We start from the raw sequence: 25,693 nt of genomic DNA, 5'->3' as shown, positions 1-25,693 counted from the left end.
CGGTGTGACAATAAAWAGGGGCTTTGAAGGATGGCAGGAAGGTGCCCACTGTGCAGCCACACATCTGGAGAGGGGAGCAATCCCCAGGCCAGCAGGAGTTGGGGTTTTGGGGAGGACCAGGGTGCATGAGGAGGAGCAGGGAGGGAAGGTAGCACAAACACCAGCACTGCCACGCTGCTGGGAAGATGTGGAGTGGCTGGTGTTGGTTCAAAGACACCGGGGAAAACCATGCTAGAAAAAACAGCCCTTGGAGAAMGTTTGATGAGACTAGAGGTGTTTAGCTTAAAGCAGATTTGAGGGTGAAAAGAGTCCCCAAACAGGTTAAAGCATGAGACTTCTCCATGTCTCGATGGGGTTGCAGTGAGAGGATTCACGTCACCCATTGATGTTGGCAAGTTGGCAAGGAAGATCCTTGGTTCTTCCCCACCCTCCTGCTCTGAACCTGGAATCTCCTCCCATGGGCACTGCCCACCTGCGTTGCTGGGGCAGCAGGCACAGCCCTGCAGTACAGWCTGGGTTTCATGAGTTGATCAGGTCTCTGTGACCAGGTTTGCGGAATTTTGTCTTAAAATCTGCTCCCCGTTTTCCCCACAATGAGACACTTGCCAAGATTTTTTCCTGGAGCCAGAGCCACATTCCTGTCCCTGGTGTGGTGACTCAGGGGGGSATCTGCAGGTCAGCAGGAGCTGAGGGGCAGCTCTGAGTCACCAGGAAATGCTCAGCCCTGGTGCTGAGGGAGGGAGGTCACTGGTAGGGGCAGGAGAAATCCAAAATCATGGTTCCTGCACAGGATGGTGCCTTCCAGCACCGTGTGGGAAGGACGAGTTTATCTGGGGCTGTGGTGTTGYTGCTCATGGAACAGGAATCAGGAACCCAGGCAGCATCCAGCCATGGTGATCCTCAGAGCTTCCATCCTTCCCTCGGGATCACATCTTTAAATATACATGGTTTCCCATGGGACACAGGGCTGGGAATAAAAGMAAGTCCCACTGATGTGGAGGATGAGCTCGTGTCCTGGGCAGCTGCAGTGACYAGGGAGCAAATTCCCACCCAGGATCAGCTCTCTCTCCTCCCCAGCAGTCTGGGCTGTGGCCCTACTGGTATTTTGGGCAGGTGACAGCAGCCCTGTGAGCACCCAGCCTCTCCTGCTCTGCCCAGCACATCCCCAGCCACAGAGAGCACATTCCCACACATGGGACAGGGACAAACAGAGCAGCTGGATATGTTTGTCTCCCCACCACCGTGACACGAATTTTCTGATCCTTTCCTTCAAAATTCGCAGCAGGAATGGACGGATGGATGTTCCTSCTGGCTGCTGCTGTGCTGATCCTCCCCCTGGATCCAGTTATCCGTTTGTGAGGGGAAGATCTCAGGCAGCAAGAGCAAGCAGCATTCCAGCCATTTCACCACTGCCTTCAGCASGACCAGGGAAGTGTTCCCCAGACTGTCACACAAAGCCACAGAGTGAACATTTGCTGCTGGGTACCTYGTAGGGTTTTTCTCTGCTATCCTTTTAATTCTACTGTTTTGCTTCCAGGACTGTTGTCTAACGCATGGCACAGCTCAGCTGAGGTTCCCGGGGCTGGAGGGCATATCCACATTCTCTGCCTGTTCCCAAAAAAGGCCACAGGGCCAGACACGTGAGGAGCAGGCATCCTCAGGGCTTTCAGGGACCAATCTCAAGGATGTGAGAGTGATGCCCAGTGAGAAGCCCTGTAACTCCAGTGGATAAGAAATCCTGGCACAGGGAGACTGGCACAGCCTGAGGGAACAGCTGGGCATGGGGACAGTGCCATGTTCTGGGAGGATTTACTTCTTCTGCACTTGACCTTGAAGGCTCTGCCTCTTTGGGTTCCCTGTGGTGGTGGCAAAACCACCCTGACAAAGCAGAGTAGGAGCCTTGGAGCTCAGCAGCTTGATTTTAATGTGCACCAAAAGTACTGGAAGTGCATCAAAACCACCCTGTAGCCAAGCCCAGCTGAACAAAACTCCCCGTAMATTCGGGAAAAACTTCCTGCTACTGTTCTGGTCCTGTCCCCACTGAAGCCAGACCTTCTGCAAAGCCCCCCGAGCAAGTGTGGGAACCCTCCCAGTTCCCCAGGTGGGGCTGGAGGCCAGAAGGCCCAGGACTGTTCCTGGACAAGGTCAGCCCCAGTCCTGAAGCAGCTGGGTTTTACCAGGGCAGGTGGAAGGCTGTCAAAGGAGCGGRGGGTTGATATTACATTTACACCTACCTCTCTATGTCTATGTTCACACACACGTGTTCACACGTGTCTGCATCTATACACGGACACACACACACACCAGAGACACGCTATGCATAGATCTGCCATCTGCCACTATTTATAAGGGWTTGATTAATCAGAAAAACTAATTTGCCAACAGTGATTTCCCTTGATTAATCAGAAAAATTTGCCAACGCCGATCGTCCGATCCCTGCTAAAACTGAGAACGCAAAGGAGCCGAAACCCTTTACGCTTTTGTTTTCCTGGTTGCATAAAGGCACTTTCTGATGATGTGAAGCAGCAGTTTGTTAAAAACTCTGTAACTGCAACGATTCCCATCACATCTGTAGCAAGTGCTACACAGGCACGGGTAGGACGCAATGTCACTGCTCACTCCTGCTCTGGAGGGTGGGAGCGGATTTGCTTTTTGCTTTGATGCAGAGGAAGGAAAGATGAAACCTTCAGCCTTGAGCTGGTTTTATGTCTCCCTGTGTGAGGCAGTCACCGTGTTCCTGCCCCAGACCTGATGTGGGTGCCAGCTCCTGGCTCACAGCATCCAACGACGCCTTCGTTGGCATCTGCCAGCCTGGGCAGGGGTCAGCTGTGAGCCTGCCAGGAAGGTCCGTGCAATGGGTCAGTGGTATTCTTATCAAAGGGTCAGAAATTAATTTGATTAAGGGTATTTAGTAATTAAACACTGCCTGGCCTGCAGCACTCGAGCCGTGCCGTGCAGGAGGGTGGCTGATCCCGGTCAGCCTGACTGCCCTCCCGAGCCGGCAGCAGCTCCTCTTTGCACCACAGCGCATTGTCCAGTCTCTGTAGGGGGCTCCAGTGATGATCCAAGGGCTGGGAGGTGTGGGGGGTTTGCTGTTACTCACTGGAAGTTCCCAGCTGGAGAACACRTTGGAAACAGGGAAGAAATGTCTTTTGTTAACGCACTGGAAGACAGCACTGAATCGGTCCGAAACTCCTTCACCCTCCTGACTGCCACACAGAAATCATGCCCTGCAAACAAACACACGGTAACACCAAAAACCAGAAACAAAGCGAACTAAAAACCCCACTCAGGCCGCCCTCTCGCCTTCCTGACAGAGTTATATCCACACAGACGTCTTCCCGTCTTTGCTGCTGGAGCTGCCTTTCTCCAAGGAGGCCTTGGGTTTAGCACCTTGTTTCTCCTGGGCGGTGTTGGCCCTGTTCTGCTCCACCACGGTGCCCCCCGAGGCGGGGCTGCTGGTCCGAGAAGGCTGCGTGTTGGCCTGGGTGCTGCTGTAGCTCTGGAAGGCGATGTCCAGCTGCTCCTGGGCCACCCGCAGGTGCTTGTGCAGGGTGGACAGATCGGCCGGCAGGTTCTCGTCYGGGCTGGTGCACTGCTGCTCCTGAGCCACGTTGGCCAAGTTCTGCTCRTGGGCCATCAGGCTGTTGGGGATCTTGGTGGACTTCTCGGATTTGACGACCAGGTTGTACTCGGGCGGGCAGGAGATGTTCTTGGGGTAGGCGTAGTTGTAGGGCGGCTGCCGGAAGCTGTTGATCTTGCGGTTGCGGATGGCGTCGCGGATGGTCCCGAARCCCAGGTGGAACATCTCGCACATGTTGAGCAGCAGGCACAGGCAGCTCACCACGTACATCACCAGCAGGAAGATGGTCTTCTCCGTGGGCCGGGACACAAAGCAGTCCACGGTGTGGGGACAAGGGACCCTGTTGCAGACGTAATAAGCCTCCACCTCGAAGCCATAGAGCAAATACTGCCCTATCAAGAAGCAAACCTCAAAGGAAGCCCTGGTGAGGAGCTGGAAGACGTAGATTTTCATCAGTCCCTCCTSCTGGATGCGCCTCCTCCCGTCGTGCTTCTGCGGCTCCTTGCACTTGGGCTTGGCCTTGGCTTTCTCGTGCTCGGCTGCATCGTCCGAGATCATGGGCTCCTCCTCGTCGGCCTCCATGGCATCCTCCATGTTGTGCACAGCTTGCCAGTTCAGGGCGAACTGCTTCTTCTTCTTGAAGCCCYTGAACTTCTTCTCCTCCTCGGCCGAGCGGGCGATCCTGTGGATGGCGTAGCCCAGGTACATGACGGAGGGCGTGGAGATCATGATGATCTGGAACACCCAGAACCTGACGTGCGACAGCGGCGCGAAGGCRTCGTAGCAGACGTTGTCGCAGCCCGGCTGCTTGGTGTTGCAGGTGAACTTGCTCTGCTCATCGGAGTAGATGGACTCRCCCCCCACCGCCGTCAGGACGATGCGGAACACGATGAGCACGGTGAGCCAGACCTTCCCCACGAAGGTGGAGTGATTGTGAATCTCTTCTAGCAGGCGGGTGAGGAAGCTCCAGCTCATGTTGGTCATAAGGGCTACTCAGTTAAAACCTGCGGGGAGAGGGGGGAATAAAACACCGCAGCTGTGAGATCACATCTCGTGCCAGCAGAAGGGCCAGAGCAGTGACCATCCCCTGTGCTGGGCACTGCTGAGGCCACACCTCCAGTCCTGGGGTCAGTGTTGGGCTCCTCATGACCAGAAGGACATTGAGGGGCTGGAGCATATCCAGGGCAGGGAACAGAGCTGCGGAAGGGGATGAAGGCCCAGGAGCAGCTGAGGGAGCTGGGAAAGGGGCTCAGCCTGGAGCAAAGGAGGCTCCGGGGGGACCTTGTGGCTCTGCACAACTCCCTGACAGGAGGGGGCAGCCAGGGGGGTCGGGCTCTGCTCCAGGGAACAGGGACAGGAGGAGAGGGAACGGCCTCAGGCTGGGCCAGGGGAGGTTTGGATGGGATATCAGGGAAAATTTCTCCCCTGAAAGGGTTGTCAGGGTTGGAGCAGTGGAGGATGCTCCCACATCACAGAGACTTGCCCTGCYGAAACATCTTTCATTAGCAAACCCAGAAAAATGCAAAGAATCAGCGAAAGAATGRGAATATTTATGTTTACAGGCTGATGGCCCTTTTAAGTTCCTCTAGAAACAAAGCAAAACAAAACAAAACTTTAATCAAATACAGACTGTTTCAAAAATAAACCTTGAGAAGCTTTCAAGAGAAACCCATGCATTTATTAGGAGACCTGGGCAGCTGGGGAGGAAGAGCTTGTATTAGGCATTTTGTGTTTAGCTTAATTTGCAGTGGGGCCTCAGCCCAAGCTCCTTGGGTGACCTCAGGCAGTGCTAAAGGCAGGAGATATTTCWGTGCCTGGTTGGCACAGCCCTGGCAGGTACCTGGAGATGAGTGATAGGAAAAGCCAGACCCAAAGAGCACTGGGGGAAGAGAAAGGAGCTGTGGAAAGAGTATGGACATCAAGCCTAACTCTTCATGCTGGGTGARCATGGCTGAGTGGGGGGAAATGATCATAGAGAATTACAGAATCCTGTAACTTTTTGGAGGTCGGAAGGGACCTTAAAGATCATCTTGTTCCATGGGGAAGGATAATTTCCATCAAGCCAGGCTGCTCCAAGCCTCATCCCAACCTGGTTCGATGATGCCACAAGATACAAGCCCGGTCCCAACTTGGCTTTGCACCACCAGAGACACAAAACTGCTGCAGGGTTTGCAGGGTGGGAGCAGCCAGGAGCACGGCCCCTCACAGCAGGGGCAGCAAGGGGAACGTGCCCCGCTCCGTTTTCCACATCCAACCCTTCTGGAATGCGCTGCTGCTCCCGCTGCTTCCCAGGACAGGAGCCAAGCAGAGCCGCTCGCTCCGCGCTCGCCGTCGCGCTGCCCTCCCGTCGAGGGCTCWCGAGAGCAGGCCGATGGAATTTTCTAACCCTGCTATTTCCAGATCAAACAAATCCCCTGCGAACCCAAGCCCCCAAGCCTTCACACGCCGGGCCGAGCCTGTGGGAGCGCTCTGCAGATGGTGCTATTCTTGTCCTGGGGCTGGGGAAACTGAGGCAGGGAGGAGAGGAACAGCTGGGTGATGAACCAGAAGGAGGGGTGGGGAAGTTCTGCTTCCTGCCCTCGACATACCAGGTGAAGAGCAACAACCCTCAAAGCTGCTGGGGCCAAAATCCCCATTTCCTGCCCCAAAAACGATGCCTTGGTCAGTACAGGTGGGACAATTCAACCACTGCAGGACATGGAAAGTGATGCCCACAGAGATATTCTTTATTTATTGAGGAAATSTGGCTCATTCAGGGGTGAGATGGGAAAGTTCCCTCTCTGAGTGCCTTTTTTTGCTTCCTTTCAGTGGATACACCCTCAGGGGTCTGTAACCCTTCCTCTGTTGTGTTCACCTTCAATATGAGCAGGTTGGGGCGTTGAAAGATTTGCAGGATTAATGCAGGCACTCGGCCAAGCTCCAGCTGATGGGGGCTGGGAAGGGAAGACCCTGCTGGGTGTGGGGCATGGTGCATCTGTCTGTGGAGCGTCTGGGTCTGGATCCAGCCCCACCTTGGCTGCCTCAYGCAGGTGTTCACCCCCCACCAGCTCCCATCTACACCCCAAACTAGCTGCAAGCCCCAAACTGTCCTTAAAAATGCACTCTGAATGTCCTGCAGAGCAGTTCATCCAAAATTCAGTGTTACCCTAAAGGGAAACTCACACCAATTTTTCAAGTGTTACCCATGGACACAATWCCCAAAACTCCAACTGACCACCCAGGAGCTGTTTYCYKGGKTTKGGRMMRGGRRGGTYTGAYCAAGGTTGTGACAGCTTTTGGAGTAAATATTCAAGTTTTGAACGGAAATCTGCCTAGGTTGTTAGCAAAGCACCCCCTTTCTCCTCTGGGAGACACATTTTAGGAAGGAGCACCCAATAAAATGCTCCCTGGGTTAAGGAAAAGGAAAGAAATTACAAAATTACAGAAATTGAGTGGTTGCTTTGAGAAGACCATCCCTGGCTGCCAGCCACCACCCGGAGCTGTGGGTCCTGCCACTGCCCCTGCAGCTCAGCCCTCTGTGCACATCTGGATCTCCAGGAACATCTGCAGGAAACAGCCTTGAGCTGTTCCTGTGCTCCTGGAACCCCGCTGCGTGCGGGATCACACCTTGATGTTGCACCCCTGTGTGTCCACCTCAGCCTCATATTTGAGASCAGGAGCCGAAGGAAATGAGGGAAAATCCCCTCCCCGCAAATCAGTTTGGTTAAACTTCCAGTGGGTTTTAGGRCTCACAAAGACTAAACTGTGAAATTTCAATGTTTTTAATTGCTSGGGTGGGGGTTAGTGCACCGTGATGTTTTGGAATAAATCTTAAATAAATTTAAATAAAACAAGCTTCCAAGGATAGATATGTTCACAGTGCTGATGAATGGGTTGACACCAGGAAAAGGCTATGTCTGGTCTCCTCACAATCCCAACCATCAAAGCACAGAACAGGGATTTTTGCATCTTTCCACCTGCTGCAAACCCAATTCCTCTGTGAAAGCTGTGCAGTCTGGGAAAAAAAAAGAAACCAACCCAAACCCATCTGTGTGGATGTGCAGCAGGTAGATGATGAGGTTGTTCATGTAGCTGAATTATCTCCCAAAGAACGGACCCACATCCCTCCGGTTTTGAAATCCTCTCATTCACCCATCCATCATCACAGGCCACCTCCAGATTAGCTCACATACTGCTCATGAAACACACAGGGTACAAGTTTCACTTCAAAATAGCTACAAAGGAGGGACTGGATGGCTCAAACCACCAGCAACACTTGAAGCAGTCAATCTGTGTAGCCGGGACAGGAACGAGCTGTTGGCTCAACATACCCACCATGGTTACTGCCCCAAACCCACTGACCCCTCTACACAACCGCAGGCACAATTGCAGGAACCGGGAAAACTTTTAAAACCCGAGTCTAAAATAAGCCAAAGAACGATAAAAACCCTTAAATGTGTGCTAGCTGGATGCCCTTCCGTTCTGCACGGTTCGCGCACTGCCGCCTGCCCTGCCGGGAAAACAGCGAGGGGAAAGAAAATCCACTTACAGAGACATGGTGTTTSTCGCGGTGGCTTTCCCTCCTCCAGCGGCATTCCTGTCCTCCAGCCCCTCCGCCTTGCCCCGATAAAGTCCCGCCGGCTCGGTGCAGCCGCTCCAGCGCTCGGGCTGTATTTAAGGCGCTGTCAGACCCCGCCTTTGCCCCGGGCCGGACCCGCCGCCTTTCCCGACCCTCCTGCCCTCGGCAGAAGCCGGGAAGGTGCTCCACAAGCACACCAGGCGAGAGAGGGGCATTGGTTTTAGATCCAAACAAGCCGCCGGGTCTGGTTTTAGGAACGCTGCCTGGAATTTTGCTGCCGAGCGCTGGACTCGGTTGGGAGTAAATTAATAGCATCAGCTTGTGGCACTGGTAACAGATTTGTACGACAGAGAGCATGACTAATAGGGAACATGTGGAAAACACATTCTGGCAAAAGCTCCTTGGCTGTTGTGGGGGAAAAATAATTTTAAAAAAGGAGGGAAAGCTCGCTAGTGGGAAAAATCTGCCCTGAAGCTGCTGCTTTGCTGCACCCCCAAAGAAATGTTTCACCTCTCTCAAAGACGGGTTTTGAGCACACACAGAGACTTTCTGGCTTCTCTGCAGCTGCAAGGAAGGATGGGCAGGATGGGGACGCACATGAAGCCTAAGGGAAGGGATTTTCAAGAAGAAAACCTCCACCCTGATGGTCCAAGGATCGCCTGCTCCATCCACAGGGAGCTTTGGCATTGCCATTTCAGCAGAATCGGGGCTCAGGGTGTCTGCTGAGGTGGAAAAGGAGAGTCCAGCAGCAGCAGCAGCAGCCAGGTCACGAAAGGATCAGATCTCTGAGGGCAGAAAGCATGGGACGGGCTGTGTTGGAATCAAGTGTTGGAAACCACTTAACCACAGGTGATCAGGAACTTCCATCCCTGGGGCTGGCAAAGCAGGATATTCACCCTGCTGTRCACCTCTGGTTTCCCAAAGAACCTGGATGGATGTGGAAAGGCAATTCCTGCTTACTGGAACTTGTGTGGATGCTCTTGCAAGGAGCAGCATCTGCACTGCACTTTGTTCCAGCAATATTCCTCGGGGTTTTAAGTTATAAAACAATTACTCACTTATCATTGCTGATAAGTAAATTTCTCTTTGGAATTAGTCACTTAAGATAGGCAGGAAAAGCCTTGTCAAGCTTTTGAGTGAGGTGTAGGGATGAACACACTTTTATGGGAATATGCCTCACCAGGAAAAGCAGGTTTTGGGAGGCATTTTTTGGGAATAAAACTCTAAACCAGTTAAATTATCACAAGCGTGGCTGCATGTTTCAACCTCAGCATGTGGCACACGGACAAGCTGCTCTCTCAAAGGAYGCAGGGAGGTTTCAGGGGAGAGCACCAAAAGCATCACCCAGGGAAGGAGGCAGAGCCATAAATGAGTGTGCAGGGAAAAACCCATCCCTGCAGCATCATCCCATGTCCTCAGTTCAACGCCTGGCAATGAGAAATGGGAATAAAAGAGAGGAGACAGAGGGGAAAGGCTGTGATGGAGCTTTGGGTAATTGTGGCTGCTGCTGGGAGTCACCTCCCCAAGCCACCTCTCCCTCAGGCAGCATTTGTGTTTCAGGGCAGTGATCTATACATATTCATTCGAAYGTTGAAATAAATAAGTGCTGTCACCAAGGATAATGAGACCTGGTGTAACATCTCCCTGCTACGTCAGGGGTGAGGGGTGACCATAATTAYCCACTTTGAGCACAAATCTACAAAGCTCTGTGCTGGATTGTGCTGACAGTTCATTTTCTTCCCTAATTTTCCTCTTTTGGATGTTTATTTGTTCAGTTTTTAAACTAAATGCAATGAAGAACTGCATCTTCATGCAAATGATAAGCCTGTTTTTAAAACAAGACCCACTGTGTTGAGACAAATGCCATGAAATTGAAATAAATTAAARATGCCAACTTTTTACCTTATTGTTTATTGTTGGGTTGGGATAGAATTTCCCATCTGAGAAGCAAAAATGTTTGAACACTGAACACCACAAGTGAGAACAAAATGTGAAGCAGCAGTTTTAGTTCTTATCTTCTTGATTCACTTCACTAAACTTTTTCCCCTGACTTTTGGAATCCTCACCTTTGGTGGCTGTGGGTGCCACTTTGAAAGAGATTTGGGATGGAAAGCGTGGCACAAGGCACTGCTGAAAAAGGAGCACTGGATTTGGAAAATATTCTTTCCCGTTTTGTGCAGACTAAAAATCCACTGAACTGGGCTATTATTCTCATTAGTCAGTAATTYAGTGGCAGTTATGGAGAAAAAGGAATCTGGGGGTTCCAGCTTGGTCAGTGAGTGACAGAGGCCTTGTCCCTTCAAGATGGGCTTCAGGGATTGACAACTCCCTTCCTCAATGTGTTCTCCTTCCCTCAACCCCCTGGTCTGCTTTCAGAGCTGCTGTCCCACAAGCACACGGGAGTGGGGGGATCCATGGCTTTGGAGGAGGATTTGGGCTCATTTTCAACCAGTTTGGTTCAAGCCAGCACTGCAAATTTGACATTTCTGCTGGCATGTTGATGGGACCAGGAAAAGGGAGCACTGCAGAGAACCCMGAATGGTTTGGGTTGGAGGGGACCTTAAAGATCCCACAGTTCCACCCCCCTGCCCTGGATGGGGACACCTCCCACTGGAGCAGAGGTCCAAGTTTGTCCCCCTGGGACATCTCCAAGGCTGCCTTGCGTTTCTGAGTGGGAAAAAGGCCACCAGCTCTCATGGGAGCTCCTTCTCCATGCCTGGACTCTCCAGAGCCTGCAGCAACGCTGGGACCYGCGTGGTGCCATTGTCTTGGTGACRTGGTGGTGGCTGGGCTGGGGCTGGGCCACGTCTCCTGTGTGCTTTGGGATGGGCCAGCACCTCCCAGCAGGRATGGAAGTTAAATTTTGGGGTGGAGGTGCCAAGCCTGAGGAGAAACAGCCCATTTCCTCACGGGACAGAAACCAAACCCACAATTTCATGGGTGACAGGATCAATGCCAAGCGTGGATGTCCCGGGATGTTTGGGATCTGGGAAGCAGAGGCAGGAGGGATCAGGTGGGAATGGCCCCAGAGGTGCTCAGCTCAGCCAGGCCAGCCCGAGGCCTCCAGGCTCCCCTTCAGTCCCACCCTCACTGAGTTCCCACCTAAACCATCCCAAACTTCTTCCCTCCTTCACGCAGAGCWTTGGGCGCTCGCCAAGGTTTGGGGCTAATCAGGGCTCACATCCTACAAACTCAGCCAGAACATAAATGCTCTTTAAAAACCCCAGAAAAAGCTGTGCCGGGATCTGTTGCTAAAATCTGCTTCATCACAAAACTCTGCTTAGACTTTTCAGGGCAGTGGTGACGACAGCCCTGATGCAAATGTGACATTTGAACGACAGAAAGGCAAGATCTCTACCTATTCATCATCAGGATGGTTTTTATCCTGTATCCAGCTCTGCTTGCTGGATGAGCCCAAGGAGATTTTGATCTGGGTCAGGATGATGTGGTCGATCTCTGGCTCTTTGCGAGGACGAAACACAGAAAATCTGGTCTTACACATTTTTTCCCAAGCCTGTGGGGATTTTGGCTGAATAATGCAAGACTGTTTGAAAAYGAGGTGAGGGATGTTTTCCTTCATGCACTCTGAAAATGTAAACTCTGGCTCTGAGCTGCCATGACATTTGGACCACAGTTATGCCTCRGTTAGCACAGAAGATAGGTCAGAAAATGGAATTTCTGTGAAGTTTGCATTGCTTTGTGCCTGGAGCAAAAAGCCAGTGCTGCTAGCAGAATAAATAATATTTCTGCTGAAAAACAGGGAAAAGTTTCCTTCAGATATCGCTGGCTGATGACTGTAGAAAGGTAAAAGCACTTCACTTTGAAAATTACCAAAAAACTAATCTGATCAAGTTAAATAACAATAAGATTTGAATTCCAAAGTATGAAAGCCCAAAGGAAATGTTTAAACTCAGGCTGGAGTGCAGAAGCAATTTATTCCAGCCCTTCCCAGCTGAAAATTTTGCTGCGATGGACACATTCTTGAGACAAATTTCAGTGTKGAGAAAAAATACTATCTTTTTCCAAGGGAAGCCTTTCTGCTGAAGTGTTCAGGGTGGTGGGATGGCACAGRGGATGTACTGAGAGGTGCCAAGCAGGGACTCAGGTGGAGCCCTGGGACGTGGCTCAGCAAAACCCTTTATAGCATTTTCCTCCGGCGTCTATTCCTGCTCCAAAGCAAACATCTGCCTCGATAGCCAGAGGTCAAAGCGAGCCATTATTCCCTCCTCTATTTGCTTCCCTTTCCTGAGGTGGCTGCAGGAGCAGTGGGAGTGAAAGGCCATCTCCAGCCCCACCCGTCGGGGCCATCCCCGGAGCYGGAGCTGCCCGTGTCCCTCCCGAAATCCCATCGTGGCTCCCTGAGCTCTCATAACAGGAAGCAATAAACYTTTTAGCCAGTGCTGCCAGCCCTGTGAAGCCCAGCCAGGCTTGACTTTACTCGAGACCTTCCTGAACTTGTACAAAAGAGTGAAAAGGAAAAAAATAAAAAATTCCAACGATTCAATGAAAATCGGAGGAAATCCATCCCCTGGYGGAACGGGCTGTGCAGAAGTTCACAGCTCATCTCCTCCTCCCTCTGCTGTCCGTGTGGACATTCCTCCTTCCACAGTTCACCCCACAGCAGGGCCTTAATGCAGGTGGGAGCAGGGGAAAAGGGGCAGGGTGTATGGGAAAGGTTAGGGAATGCTGGAAAAAAAAAAGGTGAAGGGGCAGATTTTTGGCTGCTCCAGAAAGGTGTGGGTTTGGTGTTTTTTTTCCCTAACACCTGTGAATGGGCAGTGATGGAGTGTTAAGAGGGAGCTTGGAAAAGCCCCAGGAAAAGGGGTCAGGAGAGGTTGGAAGCTCAGCCATGGCCTCTGAGCTCCATTCAGGAGCTGCTGGGTGAGGTCCCTGACTGCTGCCAAGTGTGTGAAAGGAACATTTTCCCCTGTTTTTCAGCTGCACAAAAACGACGTTCCCGATGTCAGTGCAGGGAGAGTGGAGGGATGGGAGCAGCAACACCTTGGACACAGCCTGAGGGTAAAAACAGAAAACTTTCTCCTGAAAGTGGAGATGGAGAAGCTCAAAAGACTGCAAAGTACAGGACTGAGCCAAGCACAGGGCTTGGAGRTGCTGCAGAGAGCCCAGAGGAGAACACAGAGCTGCTCCCAGGGCTGGAGCCCCTCTGCTCTGGAGCCAGGCTGGGAGAGCTGGGGGTGCTCACCTGGAGAAGGAAAGGATCCAGGGAGAGCCCAGAGCCCCTTGCAGGGCCTGAAGGGGCTCCAGGAGAGCTGGAGAGGGACTGGGGACAAGGGATGGAGGGACAGGACACAGGGAATGGCTTCCCACTGCCAGAGGGCAGGAATGGATGGGATATTGGGAAGGAATTCCCAGCTGGGAGGGTGGGGAGGCCCTGGCACAGGGTGCCCAGAGCAGSTGTGGCTGCCCCTGGATCCCTGGCAGTGTCCAAGGCCAGGCTGGACATTGGGGCTTGGAGCAGCCTGGGACAGTGGGAGGTGTCCCTGCCCATGGCAGGGATGGCACTGGATGATCCTTAAGGTCTCTTTTCCAACCCAAACCATTCCCCACTCCTATGAAAGCAGGACATGCTCAGCACCTCCCCCAGCTCTCCTCACCAATCTCCTCTTGCAAACACCTGCACTACTCACAGGTCTAGGTTTTATTCTTTTTGTGTGGAAAATGCATTGCAATGTCACAGTCAGGCTGCTGACCCTGAGAGTTTGGCTCTATTTTTTTTTGTTCCCAATAAAAACTTCTTTTTTCCAGCTGTTCCAGTGGAAAAAGTGATGGTGTCATTTCTGTCATCACACTCCTCATCCCTGTCACACATGGAGACAGCCACTGCCACAGCTGGGATGACCTGTTCACACCCAGCCAGGACAGCCAGGAGAAATGGTCCAAAGTTATTTAATGTTTTTATCTTCTCTCAGATAACRAGTGGCAGGACAAGAATAAATGGTCTCAAGTTGCATCAGAGAAGGTTTAGATTGAATATTAGGGAAAAATTCTAACCAGAAGGAATTGTAAAACACTGAACCAGACTGCTCAAGGCAGTGGTGGAGTCCYCWTCCTGGAAGTGTTCAAAAACCRTGTGGATGCAGMAGTTGGGGACAGGGCTCAGWGGTGGTTATGATGGTGCTGGGTTGACTGGTGRTGATCTTAAAACAGTTCTGTGATTCTAATTTTTTACAAACCCAAAAAACCTGTAGTTTTCCAGCCAAAGTACAGATTAGAGAAACCTAACAAGGCCAGGAGCTTGCAGTGAGCCCCACAAACTGGTGCAGGAGCAGGACCCACATGATCCAGCCCAGGCATCATGTCCATGCTCTGCTCTCAGGGTGTTCCCTCATGCTGCCCTGGCACCACTGAGGGCTGCCCAGACTGCCCTGTCCCATTCCAGCCTTGGGGCAGAGCTCATGTCCTACTGCTTCAAACAACCTCAACATCTCCAAGGTGGTCAAAGACCTCGTGGGGCTCCTYTGGAGGAGCTGCTGCGCTTGGGGGCACCTTCAGGGTGCCGAGACACACCCTGAGCTCTGCTCTGCAGGAGGGGAATCACAGGAGCCCAGAGTGGGCTGGGTGGGGAGGGAATTAAAGATTATCCAGTGCCACCCCTGCTATGGGCAGGGACACCTCCCACTGTCCCAGGCTGCTCCCAGCCCCAATGTCCAGCCTGGCCCTGGACACTGCCAGGGATCCAGGGGCAGCCACAGCTTCTCTGGGCACCCTGTGCCAGGGCCTCCCCACCCTCACAGGGAACAATTCCTTCCCAATATCTTATCTAAAACTACTCTCTATCAATTTAAAGGCATTCCCTGTGTCCTGTCTCTCCATCCCTTGCCCAAAGTCCCCCTCCAGCTCTCCTGGAGCTGTTTTAGTCACAGGGGGCTTTAGTCAAAGGTCTCCCTGGAGCCTTCTCTTCTCCAGGCTCAACAACCCCAGCTCTCCCAGCCTTTCCCCATAGGAGAGGTGCTCAACCCCTCTGGTCATCCCAGGGACCCTCCTCTGGTCTCCTAAACCCACACCCAGCACTTGGGCAAGGGCTCTGGTTGCAGGAGCTGCTGTGAGGCTCAGGCAGCAGAACTTGTGAGATAAGACAAAACTGCGTCTGAACCACAAGATCTCAAATACCAAACCTTTCTGCAGATTCCAGCACTCACTGCTGGGGTATCTATTTCCCAATCTTTTGGCTTTGGAGAAGCCTCTGACGTGCCAGGTCRGACAGAGCTGTAACAGCGAGGCTGCTCCATGATCCAAGCATTGTGCAAACGGGGACAAGGGCTGGGAGCAGCTGTCAAACCCTTCCTTCCCCCACAGAAACCCATCCCTGTGCCCTCCCCAAATAAATCTGCAGCAGACTTGCCACCCCAGATCACCAAAATGTCCCCCTGAGCTCAGCCCTGGACACCTGGACAACAAACTATCTTTATGGTACAGAAATCCAACATCAACTTTTAAAGGATGTTGAAGACAACAAGAAGTTGYCCAGAGAGGCTGTGCCCTCCCCATCCCTGGAGCTCTTCCAGACCAGGTTGAATGGGACTTGGAGCATCCTGGGATAGTGGAAGGTGTCCCTGCCCATGGCTGGGGTTGGAATGGGATGATCTTTAAGGTCTCTTCCAACCCAAACCATTCTGGGATTCCATGAAGACAAGAGGGAGAATGCCAAAGCAAAAGTCCCAGACACCTGGATGTGACTTTATGGCCCATTTCCCCATTACTGATTAGACCYAAACAGAGTTAACAGGGAAGAGAGAGAGACTCGAGCGCAAAAAATGAGGCAGCGAACGGGCTGGACGTGCTCTTGCCAACTGTTCTTAGATAACAGACAAAACAGAAAATAAGGAAAAAAGGAAAYATTATTACTCCAAGTGCTTTCCTACCCTCCTGGCTGGGTTCCCAGCACGACTGGGGCAGGTTCCCTCTCTGCTCACGAGATGTTTCATTACTGATATCAGCAGCAAATATTGAAATAGGTAATTACACAGAGATTAATGACCCGGCCAGGTTTACATGCAGAGAGGAGGAGGATGAGAGAGAAGCACGCAGAGGAGAGCCCAGGGCTGGGCAGCAGCACGGTACCTGCCCGGAGCTCRGGGATGGGGCATCGATGGGCCAGGGCTGGTGCTGCTGCTCCGGTGAGGGTCTGATCGAGGCGAGWGTGGGGTGGAGGAGGGCTGGGAGCCTTGCTGGTCCTGTTTAATAGGGGGCCCCACCCGCTGACGCTGCACAGGTCAGCAGCTCTGGCCTCACATCTGGACAGCTCCGGGCRCCCGTGCCAAGAGGGGACAGCACAGGACGTGTCTGTCCATCCCCAAAGCTCAGGACGGGAGGGGTGTGGGATCAGCGTCCCTCCATCCCCTCTGGGGTGGACAGGGGTGTGGAGAAGGTGTCCCCAGCCGGCCCCCAGGTGGGAATGGAGCCRATCCCGCTGGCCCTGGGCCACTCTGCTGCCCCAGGCAAGGGCTGGCTCTGAGCTCTGCAGGGACAGAGGCTCTGTGGGCACCCAGTGGGGTCAGGCAGCATCCCCTGCACACACCGAGCACAGGCACACACCTGCCTGTCTGCCAGGCTGGGCAAACCCCACAGCACAGCACTGAGCCCTACAGCACCAAACCCTACAGCACCAAACCCTACAACACCAAACCCTACAGCATGGCACCAAACCCCACAGCACGGCACTGAGCTCTACAGCATGGTACTGAACCCTACAGCACCAAACCCTACAGCACAGCACCAAACCCTACAGCACAGCACCAAACCCTACAGCAAAAAACCCTATAGCACCAAACCCTACAGGCAAGGAACTGAACCCCACACCATGACACCAAACCCCATAGCACCAAACACTACAGCACAGCACCAAACCCTACAGCACCAAACCCTACAGCATGGCACCAAACCCTACAGCATCAAACCCTACAGAAAAGCACTGAGCCCTATAGAACCAAATCTGCACCAGCACCAACAACCCTACACCAGCACCCCCAAACCMTGCACCATCACCACCAAACCTACACTACACCACACCCCAAACCCTGCACCATCACCACCAAACCTACACAATCCACACCCCACGTTCACCAAACCCTAGAGCATTCCCCAAACCCGCAGTGTGGCCGGGTTGTGACCCTGATCCGAGGGTTTGCCCTGATCCCATCACGCCCCAGGCCACCCCCAGCCTGGCTGTCTGCCCCCTGCCACCAAAGGATGGACTGGGCTGGTCCCTGCTGCCCTCACCCCACCCCGTGCCAGGGTGAAAGGAGATCTGGGCTGCAGCCAGGTGTCCTCAGAGGACCATTATGGGATGGAACCTTCCCCCTTCCCTCCCCAGACAGGATCCACTGCGTGGCCCCACTGCAGGAGAACCCAAACCCCCAAAGCCTCAATCCTTCATGAACACATGGGGCTGTGCATGTCATCACAGGATCCRTGAATCCACAACTGTGGGGTTAGAGATCTCTGGAGATCCCCCAGTCCAGGCAGGGTCACCTGGAGCAGGTGACACAGGAATTTTGCAATTTGGGATTTTTGGGATGTCYCCAGAGGGTAAGACTCCACACCCTCCCTGGGCAGCTGTCCCAGAGCTYTGCCCCCTCCATGGAGAGCAGTTCTTCCTCATGTTGAGGTGGAACTCGTTGTGTTTCAGTTTATGGCCATYGCTCCTCCTGTCCTGGGCACCCCTGGAGTGGTCACCGGTCCCGGGGTGGACAGCCCCTCTCAGTGCCCCTCAGGAGGCCACAGCAGGTTCTGCTCCCACATGAGCACACTCTCTGCTTCCCAGCAGGTTGCTCCAGGGAACGAGCACCAATAAAAGCTGGAGAGGAGAGAGGATAATGTGGAACCCAGCTGCGAAAACAAAGATCAAACCCCTCCGAGCCTACGACCTCCCTTGGCCGCCGCACGGGGAAAACGCGCCAACAGCAATTCCTCTCCCCACCTCCRTCCAACTGGTGAATTTTCATGAATGAGCACGTTGGGGAGGAAGGGGAAGGGAGGAAGATGGAGGAGGAGGAGGAGGTGGACATCCCTTCCATRTCTGACACACAGGGGAATCTGCAGCTCGTGGCTGTGRGTCTGAGCCAACAAYGCTGCGGTGCTCRGGGCTGAYCCACACCCTGAGACAGCGGGGTGAGGTTTCTCTCTTTGTGCGCAGGTTGGTCCTGAGTGCAGAGATCTTCCCAAGGGAGCACCAGGTGCAGGTTTTGCTGGAGAAATGAGCAGCTCAGGTGCGTGCTGTTCATCCCAAACCCTCGTGCCAGGCAGGTACCCCTGGCATCACGAGGGCTGGTGGGTTTGGCTGGAAGGAAGCTCCTCTGTGAGGCTGGGGACGGAACACAGAGGATGCTGCACTCATGGTTTAATTCACAATTATTCTAAAATCCCCCCATGATGTGCAGAGAGCCCCTTCCCTGGGTCACATTTCTTCCATGCTTTTTGCCAGCCCAGGGCCAGGTCAGCCTCCTCTGCTAAGTTTGAAGAGGCAAATGGCACAGAAAACACTGTGGAAAAAAGGTATATAAGGAAGAAAACCCTGATTCTCCTTCATTTTGAGATAAATAGCCCTTAAAAAGGAAAAAAAAAAACCAAACTGATTCTACTTTATTTTGTGTAAATAGACCTTAAAAAGGAAAAAAAAAAAGCCTCTGATTCTCCTTTATTTTGAGATAAATGGCCCTTAAAAATGCCAAGCTGGTGTCTCTGACCTCCAGGGCAGTTTTTGGGACATGTCTCAGTTTGTTGCTGCCCAGCTGAGGTTTATCCCCTTCGCTGGGGGGGGGGTCACTGGCTGGACATACCCAGCCCACCACATTTCAATATTCCAGGAAACCCCCCAAGAATTTTCTGGAGTCAAAAGCTGCAATCAGTGACCCTGGCCATGTCCAGGAAAGACRGAGGAAAGATGAAGTGGTGGGTGGCTCTTCTTGAAAATTCACTCTTTCCATCTGTGGTTCTTGCCCTCCCTTCCTCTCCAAGGCATCCTCCCTTCAGCCTCCAGACAGAAATAATTAAAAAAACACACCACCATTTGTGCTTCTGAGAAACTTGGGGAACCAACAACTTAAGGGACATGAACCAAACCCCAAATCATGTTCTGCTGTGGGGCTGGAGCCAGAGGAGCATCCCACACCCGCCTGGTGCCACCTGAATTGCTGAGCTCTGATGAATGTGGAGCCTCTGAGCTTCCTCCTGTCATTTAAAAGCMGACCTGCATCCACTGTCATCTTTTTTCCTGGCTGCTTTTTTGGTCCCTGATGACCTCAAAGCCTTGGAGCCTCCCCCTTAATCCACTGGAGCTCGTGTCAGTGCTGCTCACTCAACTCTGTGCTGTCTCTAGGGTGACTCCAGGCAGAAATGAGGAGCAGATCCCTATTTCAGACCCTTCATTCCCTATTTCACCACTGTGTCTCACAGGGAATTAATTCCAACAGTGGAGTGCTTSCTTGGCATGTGCAAGGTAATGGGATTGGTGCCTGCATTCTCCTTTTGGGAACCTGGTGATCTTTGGGGTCTTTTCCAACCCAAGACATTCCAGTATCCTATGATTTCCCCCTCTCCCCAAGAGAACAAGGGAAATGTTTTTGTCTCCTCTTGAGTAGTGAGAATCCTGCAAACCGGGATTGTCAGCACCAGACACAGCCCTGGGATGGAGAGGGGCCGGGATACGATGAGGGAAGGGACTTGCCTGGTGGGGACAATATCCAAACCAAGCCCAGGATATCCCATAGAGAGCCCAGAACATCCCACAGAGAGCCCAGAACATCCCACAGAGGGCCCAGGATATCCCACAGAGAGCCCAGAACATCCCACAGAGAGCCCAGAACATCCCACAGAGAGCCCAGAACATCCCACAGAGAGCCCAGAACATCCCACAGAGAGCCCAGGATGTCTCACAGAGGGCCCAGGATATCCCACAGATGGTCCAGAACATCCCACAGAGAGCCCAGAACATCCCACAGAGGGTCCAGGATATCCCACTGAGGGTCTCTGCCGTGGCACTGCCACCCTGTCCCATGAGGACCTGTCCCCATGGGGCTGCCCCGTTGCCTGCTGTGTGGATGTGACTCTTCTGCCGTGACAAAACACCATCATGCCACAACCACAGACCCCACTTTGCGTCTGTCCCTACAATTTTTACTCATGTGACTGACCCCAAAACTGAGCAGACCTTCTCCTGGCATGCCTGACACCACATCTGAGCGCCCTCAGGACAGCAGATGCAGCCCCTGTCCTGCTGCTGCMCATTCAGAGCTCCTCACTCCACCCCTTCCAAAATCCCGCTGACCGARTGGGATTTCTCCTTTGGCCAAAGCCCTTCTATTCTGCTCTCCATTTAACGACCAAGAATTTCCAAAACCTGGTGGAAAATTAGAGAAGCAGCACAACCTGCCCTGCCTCGGAGCTCGTTTCCTGCCAGGCACTGAGAGCAAAATACTTTGGGCCTTTGCAGGCCCTAAATCACCCCACTGGACCCGTAATGGGGCAGCTGAGCTACACCTAGTTCCACCTATTGAAATGACGGCAGCAGCCTCCAGGCCACAGGAACTGAGGAGCTGACCCCTGTGCTGAGCTGGAAGTGCTGATGACATCCATTTCCAGAGGTGTTGGTGGAGCCAGGGCTGGGGGGCTGCAGGCTYCAGGGATGTGGGGGTGGAAAACCCCACAGAGAAGCCAAAGGCTGCATGGAGGGGGAACTGTGGCTTGCTGAGGAATTGGCCCTGCTAGACTGATTGTTAAGGGTCATTAATTAAGGAAAAGAGCTCTCAGATCACCGAGTCCAAGCATGAATCCAGCACTGCTGTGTTTGCCACAAATGCTGTCCCCAAGTGCCACATKGTGTTTYGGGACACTTCCAGGGATGGGGACTCCACCACTGCCCTGGGCAGCTGTGCCYGTGCCTGATCACCCTTTCAGGGGAGAATTTTCCTTGATATCAAATCCTCCYCTGGCCCAGCCTGAGGCCRTTCCCTCTCCTCCTGTYCCTGTTCCCTGGAGCAGAGCCCGACCCCCCGGGCTGCCCCCTCCTGTCAGGGAGTTGTGCAGAGCCACAAGGTCCCCCCRGAGCCTCCTTTGCTCCAGGCTGAGCCCCTTTCCCAGCTCCCTCAGCCTCTCCTGGTGCTCCAGACCCTTCCCAGCTCTGTTCCCTGCCCTGGACMCGCTCCAGMCMCTCAATGTCCTGGTCATGAGAGGCCCAGACAGGGACACACAATTCGAGGTGCCCCAGCAGTGCCAGCMCAGGGGACACTCCCTGCCCTGGATCTCGCCAGGTGTCAGCTGCTTGGTCAGAATGCTCTGCTCATCAGCATCTGTTCCAGCCACAGAATCAGAGAACTTTCAAACTGGAAGGGATCTTCAAGGACCGTCAAGTCCAGCTCTCTTCAGTCATCACTGAAATCCTGCACTCAGAAACACCTGACGTGGTCACTGGGCTTTATTGGACCAAGAAATGGGGTCATTATGGAGGTCATTATGGAGATCACCATGGGCTCCTCCTGCAGCTCTCAGCAAAGTCTGCCCAGCACAGGAGTCCACACACACTCAGCCCATCACCTGCCCCGTCCTGGTCAGCCCCAAGAAGTCATTGCTCCTCCAGCAGCTCCCCCAGCAGCTCCCCCTGCCCACATTTCTGTCCGGCTCCCAATGTGCTGGAATTTTGGGTGCTTTCACCTGTGATTTGGGGAATGCCTGATTTTTCCCTTTTCATGCCTGTCCATGCAGCGTTAAAGCAGGCACAGGAAGGGAACTTGGAAACATTCAGCTTCTCTGCCGTGCCATGGAAAGGGCTGGGTGAAATCTGCTTCCCGGGGCAGGTCTGGTTTTGAAAAGCAGTTCCTGGCAGGGAAGAGCAAATGCWGCATTCCTCAGCGAAGGAATCCGGATGATGTCACCTCCTGCCCGGTGGCAGGAGCATTCCTGCCCGTGGCGGCTCCCTCCAGGCAGCCCCTGCCTTTCCTCCAAATATTTGTTTTGGCTGTTTTTTTKGAAGTTTCCCGTTACAAGGAATAACAGCAGGATGGACTCTCCTACTGTAAGCTTTGTCCCTGACCAGCACGTTCGCAGGGCCACGGGTTAATAGAAGCTCACAAGTGTCAGCCAAAATTTTACTGCCAGTAGCAGAAGTGGGGGATTTGTTGGTTTTGTGACTTTWTTTTTCTCTCCTTTAGAATCTGTGTAGTTCTGTGCAGGCTGGGAGATATCAGAAATCTCTTAAAATAGAAAGTTCCCTGCTCCACTAAACCACTTTGAACCAAATTCCTTAAATTTTCTAGCATGTGTGCCTGTACTAGAGGCACGTAGATGTGCCTGTGAYCCCGTGGCTTTCTTTCCCTGTCTTCCTATTAGGATACATCCAGTAGGACACACCTACTGAGGTGCCTATTGCCAGCCAGGACCTTTCCCAAACATCTGGCCTGGAATGAAGTGCCCTTTTCCCTGGCAGGGGAGTCCCAGGMGATGTTTCTAGGAAAAGGGTTGCAGGGGTATGGAGCAACTGTGGGGTGATGGGGAGGCAGGACCCTGTGCTATGATGTCCTCAAAAGGATAAAATCTCCAGGACTGGTTTAAGGCACTTGGGTGGGATTCATGTCCTAAACTTGGGTGATCCAACCTCCTTGGAGCTGAGCTCRACATCTTCCCTGTGAGGTGCMCAGAGCAGCTGTKGCTGYCCCTGGATCCCTGGAAGTGTCCAAGGCCAGGCTGGACATTGGGGCTTGGAGCASCCTGGGACAGTGGGAGGTGTCCCTGCCCATGACAGGGGGCTGGAAGAACAAGGTCCCTTCCCAAACCATTGAGGGCTTTTGTGACCTGTTTGACATCCAAGGACTGGTCTGGGGCTYAGCTCAGTTTCCAGCTCTTCTCTCCACTCCTCTAAATGTCACCAGATGCTCTCAGGAACCRGGAGACCCACAGCACACCCTGCCCAAGATGTGGTTTGCCACTGCAACTCTTTGCTGCTGTTTTGCATTTAAAACTACCCTTGAGATCACCCACTTCTCCTTGGCACTTGTGGTGTTGAGAAGGGAAGGTGGAGCTGATTGTAAGATGGAAAAATTCCTTCCCTATGCTCCAAGATGACCCATTGCTGGCACCTGAGAATGTTTCCTACTCTCAGACTAATTCTTCAGGACCAATGGGAGAGGGATAATGAAGAGGAAAATGAAGAGCAGGAGGGTTTTTCTTGTGAGGGGCCCATGAGATTCAGTCACTGCAAATCTCACAGATGATGATGGGATCTCACTGATATTGCTAAAACCTGAGCTGGGACACTGAGAACCCACAAGGACACAGCGAGAGCAGTGATGGAATGGAAGTGAGCTGCAGTTCCAATACCAGCACAARGCACTGCCCCACATCTGAGCGTGGTTTGGGTTATAAAAACCCCACATTTAGGCAGYTGCTTGCTTTCCCAAGCTGAAGCCTCTTGCATCTGCTGATCATCTTGTTCTGTCAGGCTCTGAGCATGAACAGGAGCCCGAGGCACCACGATCTGTCCCTCTCAGTGCCAGATGTGACCTTCACTGGCAAAATGGCTAAACCTGSTTGGATCCCACCCTGCTGACAGATGAAATCACCTCTGCTTCCCCACGGGAGCTGCAGGCTGCAGCAGACCCCCGGAGCCAGGCAGGAGCCAGGCATTTTTCAGCCTCAGCCCTAAATCAACCCCTCTCCAATTAGCACAGGACTTTCATCAGCGCTCTGTTGTTTTTCAGCTCTGGCGATAAAAGGCTTCGGCGAGCGTTTCAAACCGTACATAAACTCCAGCCTGCCAACATAAACACCATAAAAACACTCCCTATAAATCAGAGCTCGCCCTCCCTAGAACTGCTCAGATTCTCTGGCATGGCTAAAAAAGTGCCGTGGGCTGCCAGGAGATCCTGGGGGCAGGGAGACAAGCAGGGAGAAAGCTTGCGAGAGAACAGCAGCCCGGAGMAGAGCTTCCTCCTCATCCTCCCACCCCGGGATCTCCGGGAGAGCTCCGTGCACGGAGGAATAAATAAAGGAGCTCCACGCCCACACGTGTCCTGGCCAGCACGCAGAACCTCGCACGCGTTTGCCCTCGGTCACAGAATTTCCTGMAGAAAGCCGCTCCCCTGAGCTGTAACAATCAGGACTGAGTTTATCCCACACGCCGGCTTCAGAAGCACCCAGAGCTCACGCTGACCTCGAGGACGGGCACAGGAGATCCAACCCCACATTTGCCACCAGAGTTTCCCCTTTCCCTGATCCAGCCTTGGCCAAACCCTGTGGCAGCCCCGAGAGCCRAGCAGGGGGAGGTCTGGAGCAGCCCCCAGGTGGGGACCAGCCCCAGCTCTGGTCACTTTGCMGTGGGTCCCACCCGCAGAAAGAGCAGCCCCACGCCGGGGCCAAAGGAGAAGGCACAGAAGCCCTCTCCTGTCCCAAAATCGCGACGGTACACTCTCCCCGTCCCCGCCGCGGGGATGCCCGGCCGAACTCTGCCCCCGGCCGGAGCTGCTCACCTCCGCACTGCCCCCGGGATGCCGGGCGGGTCTCGGTGCCCCGGGCACGGCTGTCTCAGGCTCCACCGCCCCAGCGCTCCATCCTCTGCAAACCTCCGGCTCCATTCAAGCAGGCGCTGAAGCTACGGCTGATCTCACCCGTCTCCCTGCGGCCMCGCAGCACGGAAAGCGCTTTGTGCSGGGATTCTGCAGCCCGAGAGCGACCACCTCCCACCAAGCCAAGCCATGCATGCAACAAAGGCCCGTGAAAGGCAGCCTTCCTCTGGATGCCCTCGGAGAAGCGGCCGCAGGAGCGGCGAGCGGCTCCTCCCGACCTCTGGATCTCCGCTCGGGCAGCTGGAGCATCCCAGGAGCCCTTAGCCCTCCCCCGAGCCCCGGCAGAACTAATGGGTWGTGGCATCTGGGATGACCCTAAACACCTACCCAAAGCAGCTCGGGGTGCCCCTCACACAGCCCGTGGGCTCCGGGCACTGTGGKCAGCGCAGGGTCCTGGCCCTGGTGGTCACCCCTTTGCTGGGGGATCCAACCACAACCCCCAGGAGCAACCACACAACCAACTGAGCTTGTGTCCACAGGAGGGATTGCTTTRCAACGCCCGTGGCATCATCTTTACTGTCTCTCCCTCCTCCCYTCCTCCTYTCCAGCATCTCTTTCTACGATTAGCTTGATCTGTTTTGACTCGAAACTCCGCGGAGCCGGCGCCGGGTCCCGTCTCTGCCAGAGCCACGAGGTGCTGCCATTGCAGCGATCGCAGGGGACAGCGAGCACAGCGCTGCTCTCTCGTGCTGCCCAAAGGCCCCGGGGCACCTGGCAGTGCTCGCACAGGCCACCGGGTCACCGCGACATCGCCCGCTCTTGCATCACGGCCCTGGAGAGCGGCTCCTCCCCGGGGCTCCGAGCGCAGACACGGCCGGGGGGAGCCAGGGGGGAGCCGCCTGCCCTGGAAAGGAAACGAGGACATTCATTTCTTAGCGAACCTGGTTAACTATTTCTGTCTGGGAGCGCAGAGGAAAGGGCTGGGCAGAGCCCTGAGCAAAATCTATTGTCCCCCGCAGGAAAGAAAAAAAAAAAAAA

The 25,693-nt window shown here is 53.6% G+C and overlaps 1 protein-coding gene across 2 annotated transcripts in view; it reads right to left on the bottom strand.

Moving 5' to 3' along the window:
* Positions 1 to 324: 324 nt before the first annotated feature.
* GJC2 (gap junction protein gamma 2) overlaps positions 325 to 25,693 on the bottom strand; it is a 29,088-nt gene continuing 3,719 nt past the window's right edge. Inside the window, exons 1-2 of one of the 2 annotated variants that reach the window (XM_057370843.1) lie at positions 8,112 to 8,422; positions 325 to 4,587 (exon numbers count right to left, since the gene is read on the bottom strand). In XM_057370843.1, coding sequence (XP_057226826.1) covers positions 3,320 to 4,567 — 1,248 coding nt within the window. In that variant the 5' untranslated portion in view covers positions 4,568 to 4,587; positions 8,112 to 8,422 and the 3' untranslated portion in view covers positions 325 to 3,319. Of the gene's footprint in view, positions 4,588 to 8,111; positions 8,423 to 25,693 lie in introns of those variants that run through there. The other variant, XM_057370842.1, reaches the window with a different exon arrangement.

This window comes from Malurus melanocephalus, unplaced genomic scaffold (genome assembly GCF_030028575.1).
Source record: "Malurus melanocephalus ecotype Western Australia unplaced genomic scaffold, MMel_1.1 scaffold_135, whole genome shotgun sequence".
NCBI classification, from domain to species: domain Eukaryota; kingdom Metazoa; phylum Chordata; class Aves; order Passeriformes; family Maluridae; genus Malurus; species Malurus melanocephalus.
Note: the sequence above shows the minus strand (reverse complement) of the source record. Positions and strands in the feature narration are given on the sequence as shown.